An 8,798-nucleotide genomic window follows, 5' to 3' on the forward strand; every position below is an offset into this window, starting at 1 on the left:
GGGAAAGATCACAGGCTGAAATGGCAGTTTGGAAAGGTTTCTATGATGTGGCCCAGTTGAAGCAGGAAACCAGCAGTTGAAACACAAACTCCAGAAGCAGTTTTGACAGCTGTGAAGTTCATTGACTGCACTGAGCTGGTGCCTTCACAAGGGTGACGTGTTAGTCTCTCAGTCGTGTCCAATTCTTGTGACTTCGTGGACTATAGCCTGTCCATGGAGTTCTCGAGGCAAGAATACTGGAGTGGATTGCCATTTCCTACTCCAGGGGACCTTCCTGACCTAGGGATCAAACCCGGGCCTCCTGCATTGCAGGCAGATTCTTTACTGCCGAGCCACCAGGGAAGACCAAGGCTGACGGGTGAAGGCTATACAGATGACCATGAACAACATGTGGTTTTAGGGCACTGACCCCCATATAGTCAAGCATCTGCACATGGCTATCCAGTTGGCTTTCTGTATTTAGTTTCACATCCATGATTCAAACATGGACCATGTTGCACTGAGCACATATTTAGTGAAAAATTGTTTATAAATGCAGTTCACACCCATGTTCAAGGGTTAACTGTTTTGAAGGTGACAGCCTGGGGGTGGTTGGCTGTCTTCAGCTGGGTCCTCTGAATCAAGGAGAAGCCTCCTCACAGGAGAGATGAGGGTGAATCTTGAAACCAGCCTCTTGAGTCTTCCATCACCTGTCCTTTCGCTAGGATTGACACACCTCTCGTGTGTCTGGGGAGTGGAGAAGCTTGGTGAACCCCTCGTGGTTTAAACCAACATTTACCAAATGCATTTGCTCTGAATTCTGTCCAGCACCAGGCACTAAGGCAGCAAAGCACAGTGAGAAGTGATTTTGGAAAATCCAAAGTTGGGGTTGGAATTCCTCTGCCCAGCCTACGGCAGAGTCCCCCATCCTCAGGTGCTGGGAGAGCCTTGAACCCTGGAGCCGTGGGGCAGCCTAGGCTGAGGGGTCCCTCCATACCACCCTGGCTGCCTCCTGGATAGGGCCTGGGCCTCTTCCGGCCAGTCTGCTCTCAGTGGGGTGGGGTCAAGCTGGAGGGGCTGGCTGTGTGCTGGAGGCCGAGTGAGCTGCCTGCTAATGGGGCTGGGCCACCCTGCGCTGCTCCCTGAAGGCTGGACAAGGCTAGGATTGTTTCCCTGCTCCCTTTGTCTCCCACACCCCGCCCAGGCCTGGCCCGCCTGCCTGCCGCTCCTCTCCCTCCCTTTGGCCCGGCTGGCAAGAGCCAGGGATCCGCCCGTGGAGCCCGGGGCCTGCCGACCCTCTGGCTTAGGAGCGCCCATCAAGCTCTGGGTAAGGAAGCTCACCTGGGGGACTAGAGGCAACGTACCTGCTCCAGCTGCACACCGCACTCCCCCCCACCCCCATTTCCTTGGCTACAGCTGACCACTCCAGAGACCTGACCCTAGTGCTGAGGGGAGGACCCTGAGGGGACTAGACCCCAGCATCGTCCTGGTCCACCCCTCCCCAAAGTAGCTGGGCTGCACCCAGGGTAGGTCAGGACACCCCCATCCCCGTCTTGGGAGGGGTCGGTCATCTATCTCGGGTAGTTTTTTGGATGCGGTCCGAGGTTTGTGGGGTCTTAGTTCCCGGACCAAGGATGGAACCCAGACCCTCGGCGGTGAAAACACGGAGTCCTGATCACTGGCATGCTAGGTCGTTTCAGTTGTGTCTGACTCTGTGGCCCCAGGGACTGTAGCCCACCAGGGAAGTCTAATCACTGGATGGCCCCGGAATTCCCGGGGGTAGATACCTTAAAGCTCAGCCGGGGTGCAGACTAGGGACCAGATCTGCCTTGTGTCCAGCAGGGTCCCCAGCATCCAGCTCAAGGGCAGAGGCTCGGGGTTCGGGCTGGCTGTGTAAGGCCTGGAGTGTGTGAGGCGCAAACAGAGCAGGCAAAGGAACAGCGGCAGGAAGAGGGGTGGGTCTGGGCTGGAAAGTTTTCGCCTGGAGAGGTGGGCGGGGTGTCCTGTTCTCCCTCCTCCCAGGACAGTTCCACCCACCCTGGTGGCCCAGCCCCTCCACTTGTGCCAAGGAATGTGCCTGGGAGAGGCAGCCTGGGAGGCAGGCGGGGCAGTAGAGCCGCGGCCACCCGGAGGCAGCACACAGGTCTGAGGCTGAAGGGCACGGGGCTCAGGAGGGACAGGGACCAGAACACCCCCGGGGGTGCAAGTGTAGTCGTGGAAGAGCTAGGCTTCCCCCAGTTCCTTGCCCCACCAGTGGGCATCTGGCCTTTCCCAGAATTCTTCCTAAGCTCCCTGAGTTTTCTGTGTTCAGCCCAGGCACTGGGGGCCAAGGGGCTTTTTGGCGGTGGCGGCAGCGGTGGTGGTGGTGTGCCTGGGCTCTCTCTGTGCTGTCCTTTGTAAGTCAGGGTTCTTCTGAGACAGAAATTTGGGGTTAGGGACTTGGATCCAGGGTTCCTGAGGCAGCCTTCTGGCTGAGGAGGCCACTCCACTCCTGATGGATCAGTCCCTCTCCATGGGGGAACTGAGTAGCCCCAGGTTAGGCTGAGGAGGGGCTGGGGTTATGACCACCGGGGAAGCTGGGAGAGCCTCCCCAGGCCTGAAGGAAGCAGCTTGGTGGCCAGCTACCACTGCATGCATGCCTGTACACAGCCCACCCTGGGACTCAGGGATGGGGTCCAGCCTGGGCCTCGGTGAAAAGGGACCCATGGATGGGGTCAGATACCTAATTCCCCTCTGCCCTTTGTCTCCAGGTCAACGTGGAGGTGCCGGGCCACCATGCTCAGTCTCAAGCTGCCCCAACTCCTTCGAGTCCACCAGGTCCCCAGGGTGAGGGATTCACCAGCTCCTACTTCCCAGGGTGCTGGCTGGCCGGAGGTGCTTCTCTTTGTGCAAGTGCAGAAATCTTTGCTACAGGCTACCTCATCCCTGTCAGTTTGGTGTGGGGCTCCTGTTCTCTAAGGAGCAGGGTTTGTGACCTGCTTCCTGGAGCCCAGAACGCTGCTTTATCTGGAGTCCCCAGCCTCAGAGGCCGTGTGTCCACCGACTCCCAACCCCATCTGGTCCCCTCCCTCTGCCTCTTCTGTTTCTCGCCTGCTCTCTGGGTTCTGGAACCTGTGGTGAGATGGGGTTGGATTTAGTTTGGCTTTGGCACCATGGTGATCTCCAGACCATTCCCTTCAACCCTGCTTCCAGAGATCTCTCTTGGAGAGAAAGGGTGGAGCACAGTGACTCCCCTCTTCTCCCCCCACCCCGCCCCCACCCACTACCCTAGGTGTTCTGGGAAGATGGTATCATGTCTGGCTACCGCCGCCCCACCAGCTCGGCCTTGGACTGTGTCCTCAGCTCTTTCCAGATGACCAACGAGACCGTCAACATCTGGACTCACTTCCTGCCCACCTGGTGAGGGAGGCTCTGTCCCAGGCTTGGGCCTCGAGCTCAAGTGGGTACTCAGGCGGGCCAGGACTGCCTGGGCCCACGGGCTGCAGTGGGAGTCGCCGGGGCTCCGGTGGCCTGAGCACGTGCCCGCCGCAGGTACTTCCTGTGGCGCCTCCTGGCGCTGGCAGCAGGCCTGGGCTTCCGGTCGGAGCCCTACCACTGGCCGCTGCTCGTCTTCCTGCTGCCCGCCTGCCTCTACCCGTTTGCATCGTGCTGCGCGCACACCTTCAGCTCCATGTCGCCCCGCGTGCGTCACATCTGCTACTTCCTGGACTACGGTGCGCTCAGCCTCTACAGCCTGGGTGAGCCCCACGGCGTGGCGGGCAGGGGGAGGGGCGTTTCGGGCAGGGCGGGGGTGTGGCACGGGGGTCCTGGGGCGGGGCCTCAGTTCCTGCCCCGCCCCGCCCCGCCCCCAGGCTGCGCCTTCCCCTATGCCGCCTACTCGATGCCGGCCTCCTGGCTGCACAGCCGCCTGCACCAGCTCTTCGTGCCCGCCGCCGCACTCAATTCTTTCCTGTGCACCGGCCTTTCCTGCTACTCCCGGTGGGTTCTCGGCCAGTGGTGAAGGGGAAGGCGGAGGGGCAGACCAGGGCGCCCACAAACACTTGGACACCCAGGACCGCTGGGTGTGCCTGCGCCCCACTGCTCCTGAACAAAACTAGTGGCTGTGGGGCCGTTTATTGAGGCCTTAGTCTGCCCAGAGCCTGTGCACCAGCACCACCCCGGCTCTGTCTCTCCCACAGCGACCTAAGCGGCCCGTGTCTATCCCCATTTTATAGCTGTTGTCACTTACAGAGGAGTTACGTGGCCTAAGGGCTTTCGAAGCCACTAAACATTCCATGGTGGCCAAAGGTCCCCTGCCCTCCTCTCACCCCCATCCGAACATAGTGATGGTGACCAGCCTTTCCCTCTTGCCTCCCAGGTTCCCAGAGCTAGAAAGCCCTGGGCTCAGTAAGATCCTCCGCTCGGCCGCCTTCATCTATCCCTTTCTGTTCGACAACCTCCCGCTTTTCTATCGGGTAAGGCTCCTGCTTTCCTATCCTGACCCTCACAGTGCCCAGTCCCACCCCCTCGAGCCCTGACCCCAGCCCTGCCACCCACCCTCCTAGCCCAGCATCCAGTCCAGCTGTGCACCCCACCCCCCGTCCTCACCAGATCCCAGACACATGATGTCCAGCCCCAAAGCCCTTCCCTGCCAACCCTGCTTTTCCTTTGCCAGCTGGGACTGTGCTGGGGCAGGGGCCGCAGCTGTGGGCAGGAGGCGCTGAGCACCAGCCACGGCTACCACCTCTTCTGTGCGCTGCTCACTGGCTTCCTCTTTGCCTCTCATCTGCCTGAGCGGCTGGCACCAGGACGCTTTGACTACATCGGTGAGCGCAGACCTGGCCTGGCCGGGGGGCGGTCAGGGAGACAGCTCCCCAGAGCCCTGAGCGAACTAAGAGTGTTCCTGGCAGGGCCCTCAGGTTAACAGCAAAACCAGCAGCACGTATGCCAGGGGCTCTGTGAACAGCAGCTCACTCATAGTTGCTGATAACTCTGGGAACCTTAGGAAACCCTGGGTTTCTTATTCCCAGTTTTAGGGGAGTAGCAGGCCCAGATGATGGGATGCTCGCCATGGATCACAGTACGAATTGGGGCAGCTCTGGGGGTTGGATATGTGTCCTCACCTGCCCACCCTCCCCACAGGCCACAGCCACCAGCTATTCCACATCTGTGCAGTGCTGGGCACGCACTTCCAGCTGGAGGCGGTGCTGACTGATATGGGATCTCGCCGAGCCTGGCTGGCCACGCAGGAACCGCCCCTAGGCCTGGCAGGCACGGTGGCCACTCTGGGCTTGGCAGTGGCTGGGAACTTGCTCATCATTGCCGCTTTCACAGCTTCCCTATTTCGGGCCCCCAGTACATGCCCCCTGCTGCAAGGCGGCTCACTGGAGCGGGGTACAAAGGCCAAACTGCAGTGAGGTCTCAGCTCTGAGTCTGCCCTGGAAAGAGGCAGAGGCCAGGCAGGCCCTCATGTAGGGGAGGAGCCCAGACCCAGGCCTGATAAGATGGGGGCACATCTGAGCCTGGAAGCAAGGGTGGCTGAGGACAGAGCGTGGAGCTGAGAAGGGAACTGGGAAGACAGAGGCGAGGAGAGGGCCTGGGAGGCTGGGAAAGAGCAGGAGGCTCAAGGAGGGGGCTCTTGATGGGGTTGGGAAGTACTGAGGGTCTGAGAGGGGAGGTGCGTGTGTCCAGGCTGGAGCTGCCCCACCTGCCATCGAAGGCTGGGGTGGGAGGCGCTGGGTCCTTTTATCTGGTCCCATTTCTGGTGCTCCTGGAATTTCTGCACAGCCCAGGGAAGAACTAACATGGCTAACCCAGCCCCCCCTGAATGCTTGTTAACCCAGCTCGGAGGCCCGCTTGTGCCCTGCCCCCAGACCAGGCAGCGCTGGCCGCCGGCAGTTCTTGGCCTGTGGCCATGAGGGCATCTGTCCTGGTCCCAACCGTGGACTCCGCATCCAGGCCTCTGGGATCTGGTCTGTTTGGGTGTGTCATGGATGGGGCAGTGGGTTGAAGTGGGGGGAGGGTGCTGGGCTAGAGAGAACCCTAGCTAGACTTTAGGGAGCTACCTTCAATGCTTCTGGAATCAGGCAGGGATAAATAAATAAATCAACAACAGATTTTGGGACACACTTTCTGGGACTGAAAAAGGGAAAACCTCTGGCTCCACTCGCCATCGTCCCAACGCCTCCTCCTCACACTCCACAGATGGACAAAGAATCACAGCCCCAGTTCCTCTTCTGGAGTTTATTCTAGAGCAGCGGGGATGACGGGGAGGGGTGGGGTCCTGGAGAGAAGCCAGAGCTGGGGGCTGCCAGCCAGGTGGGCAGGGCTGCAAGCTCTAGACTGGGCCGTAGAAGCGCCGATAGGCTTCCTGGAAGCCGATGTGGTCAGCTAGCTCGTCACAGTCAGGGTTGAGCTCACACACCTCCCTCTTGGGCTCCAGCGGATCTGGGTAGGGGGCTGGGGCTCTGAGAACCCACCACACCGGGCATCAGCCTCCATGCAAAGTGCCCGCCCCTCCTCCCACGGGACCTGGGGCTCCAGGGTGCCCCCACAGCAGCCGCTCCTCCCAGCCCATCCTGCAGATGCAGGGCCTTGGCCCAGCACCGCCCCTCCTCTCACCCCAGCCAGTGGTCCAGGTAGCGCCTGAGTCTCTTCACCACCTCGCTGCCCTCCTGCTTGGACACGAAGGCTGTGGAGCACAGGGGCAGGGGTCAGGTGGCTCCCAGTTTGGGTGGATAAGATGAGGAGCAGGCTGGCCTTCCTGAGAGCCAGATGGGAGGGAGCAGGAGGGGAGAACGGGACTGAGAGGACTGGGGTAAGAGCGGGTGCTGGGAGTGGGCAGCACCCTCGGAGATATGGGGCATACCCCCGTCCAGCCCACTTCATACCTGCGCCTTTGCCCGACTCTGCATCACCAGGCTTTGCATCTGCAAGGAAAAGGAGCCCAGTTCACCCCTGCTCATCCCTAGAGCCCTCCCCACCCTCCCCTGCCTCTGGCAGCTTGCTCTTCCCTCCTCTTCCTCCACAAGGAGAGAAGGGGGCAAATGGATTAAGACTACAGAAAGCTAGTTAGACTGTCACAGGGACTGCCCGTGGAAGGGGTGAGGAGAGCGTGAGTCCCGGGCACTTACTCTCCCAGCTCCCATGGGCTGGATCTGGGGCAGGGGTTGGGGCACTCACCTGCCCGGCCAGCGAGGCAGAGTGTGGCCAGGGCCAGCAGGGCGAGCAGCATGGGGGTTCTCATGGTGTGTCTGTCAGCGGCTGCGTGGACTTGGCCAGTCTGCTTCTCCCGGCCTCCAGCGCCATTTTATACTCTCTGGGCTGTGCCCCAGAGGCAGGGGTGCGGGCGGGTCATGGGGGAGTCTGCCAGGGCTGTTTGGGGCTCATCCGCCTCAGCTCTGTCGGCCAAACCCCAAAGGAGGTTGTGGTTGGAGCTGTGGCTCCCTGGGCAGGCTCCCAGAGTGATGGAGGAGGGTTCGCCTCAACCCAAGACTGCCAGCTTCCAGAGAGGGTCCCCAGCTCCTCCCCGCAGGGTCGCCCCAGGTCCCCCAGCCCCTACTCTCCCTCTGAGCCCCAGCCTCAGTTTGAGCCATCAGTGGGGCAGGCTGGGAGGGGAGGACGGGGATCCTAGAGAGGAAGGGGGGCCGGGGGTCTAAAATAGAACCGCGCGGAGTTGGGCTGCAGCCTCTCAGACTGTGATTTCCACCACTGGCCCCGTGGGCAGGAGCCAAACCCCAGGGAGGGCGGGCCTGCTGGCAGATGCCCTCATTCGCCCCGAGGAACCCTGTCCTAGAGAGGCCTCGACAGCAGGGGCGGCTCGGCTCTGTGCAGGCCCTGGGCATCAGGACACGGGAAGGGGTTGGGGCAGCACGGGGCCAAGAGCCAAAAGCCAACACGGGTGGGGCCGGGCCTGAGGTTAAGGACAGCCCTTTGGTCTGCCGCCGGCCAGGTGGGCCCTAAGCTGAAGACCTCCTGCCCCGTGCCCCTCACAGGCAGGGACGCAGGGTCTGCATGGGGCAGGAAGATGGAGAGCACCCCTGGGCTCCTGACCACCCCATCCTCTTCCTGCCCTCACAGCCTCCTCAGTGCCAACCCTGGGGACCTGTCCTCCAAGGGACAGAATATCCAGCTAGAAAACCCGAGAGCTGCTTCTGCCTCAGCTCAGGCTGGAGAAGAGGGGTATGCTCACCCACCCCCGCTCACCGGGTGGAGGCCTGGCAGACACAGCACTGCCCGCCCACCCCCACCTGCGGCTGGGTGTTTGGATACCTCCAGGAGAGAGGAGCCACTGGGCTCAACGTAGGGGGTGGCGTCTGAAGAGGGGCCACCCTGACATCTCCCCAGTGTCCCTGGTGCTCCCAGACAGACCAGCCAGGCCTCTGTCCACAGTGAGGATGACGCTCTCACCCATACCCCTCTCACCCTCCAGTCTGGAGGAGACACCCACCCCACCTTTGGCCAAGTCTCTCCTGATGCCCTGTGGCCCTGGCTGGGGAAGAGGGGGCATGACGAGCCAGAGGACAAAGTCCCAGCCTTCTGGAGGGCCCACCACAGAGCCTCTCTCAGAAGCAACCCAAGAGAAAGAGAACGGTGGGCTGGCTTGGACAGAGTGACACTCCGCGGAGGCTTGTCCTGGCCTCAGGGAACCCAAGGGTCCTGGTTTTGGTGACAAGGGGCTTACCAGCCCTTCTGCACATGATGGTCAAATACAGCCCCCACCCGCCCTCCCCAAGACCTCTTGCAGCCCTGCAACCAAGACCTCGATGGGAGCCAGGGCTCTGGTCCAGGGCGGAATCTTGGCCTTGGAGAGTCTGGGGAGAGGCCCAGGCGGAAGCAGC

At 61.4% G+C, this 8,798-nt stretch overlaps 2 protein-coding genes across 6 annotated transcripts; one reads left to right on the plus strand and one right to left on the minus strand.

The window, feature by feature from the left end:
• The first annotated feature begins 132 nt into the window (after nucleotides 1-132).
• PAQR6 (progestin and adipoQ receptor family member 6) lies at nucleotides 133-6,072 on the plus strand. Of its 5 annotated transcripts, none has more exons than XM_070784994.1 (8): nucleotides 1,168-1,306; nucleotides 2,730-2,853; nucleotides 3,251-3,378; nucleotides 3,511-3,716; nucleotides 3,831-3,957; nucleotides 4,337-4,433; nucleotides 4,634-4,784; nucleotides 5,101-6,072. In XM_070784994.1, the coding sequence occupies exons 2-8, from the start codon at nucleotides 2,755-2,757 to the stop codon at nucleotides 5,373-5,375; spliced, it is 1,083 nt and encodes a 360-aa protein (XP_070641095.1). In that variant the 5' UTR covers nucleotides 1,168-1,306; nucleotides 2,730-2,754; the 3' UTR covers nucleotides 5,376-6,072. The 5 variants fall into 5 exon arrangements, with proteins under 5 accessions (XP_070641092.1, XP_070641095.1, XP_070641107.1 ...); XM_070785006.1 differs by having other exon boundaries at nucleotides 2,730-2,805; XM_070784999.1 differs by lacking the exon at nucleotides 1,168-1,306 and adding an exon at nucleotides 2,037-2,122.
• Nucleotides 6,073-6,186: 114 nt separating this feature from the next.
• On the minus strand, nucleotides 6,187-8,635 carry BGLAP (bone gamma-carboxyglutamate protein). The gene is made up of 4 exons (XM_019953302.2): nucleotides 7,141-8,635; nucleotides 6,849-6,887; nucleotides 6,580-6,649; nucleotides 6,187-6,425 (listed from the first exon to the last, which is right to left on the minus strand). The coding sequence occupies exons 1-4, from the start codon at nucleotides 7,202-7,204 to the stop codon at nucleotides 6,296-6,298; spliced, it is 303 nt and encodes a 100-aa protein (XP_019808861.1). The 5' UTR covers nucleotides 7,205-8,635; the 3' UTR covers nucleotides 6,187-6,295.
• Between the last annotated feature and the right edge of the window lie 163 nt (nucleotides 8,636-8,798).

This window comes from Bos indicus, chromosome 3 (genome assembly GCF_029378745.1).
Source record: "Bos indicus isolate NIAB-ARS_2022 breed Sahiwal x Tharparkar chromosome 3, NIAB-ARS_B.indTharparkar_mat_pri_1.0, whole genome shotgun sequence".
NCBI lineage: Eukaryota > Metazoa > Chordata > Mammalia > Artiodactyla > Bovidae > Bos > Bos indicus.

What these genes read in the sequence shown, in the direction of transcription:
- PAQR6 (XM_070784991.1), top strand. Translation starts at nt 1,094, where the DNA reads ATGGGGCTGGGCCACCCTGCGCTGCTCCCTGAAGGCTGGACAAGGCTA. An exon ending in GAGCGCCCATCAAGCTCTGG is followed by an intron (nt 1,307 to 3,250) that starts GTAAGGAAGCTC and finishes CCACTACCCTAG; the next exon opens with GTGTTCTGGGAAGATGGTAT. An exon ending in AGGACGCTTTGACTACATCG is followed by an intron (nt 4,785 to 5,100) that starts GTGAGCGCAGAC and finishes CCCTCCCCACAG; the next exon opens with GCCACAGCCACCAGCTATTC.
- BGLAP (XM_019953302.2), bottom strand. Translation starts at nt 7,204, where the DNA reads ATGAGAACCCCCATGCTGCTCGCCCTGCTGGCCCTGGCCACACTCTGC. An exon ending in CTGCCTCGCTGGCCGGGCAG is followed by an intron (nt 6,888 to 7,140) that starts GTGAGTGCCCCA and finishes TTTTCCTTGCAG; the next exon opens with ATGCAAAGCCTGGTGATGCA. An exon ending in TACCTGGACCACTGGCTGGG is followed by an intron (nt 6,426 to 6,579) that starts GTGAGAGGAGGG and finishes GTGGGTTCTCAG; the next exon opens with AGCCCCAGCCCCCTACCCAG.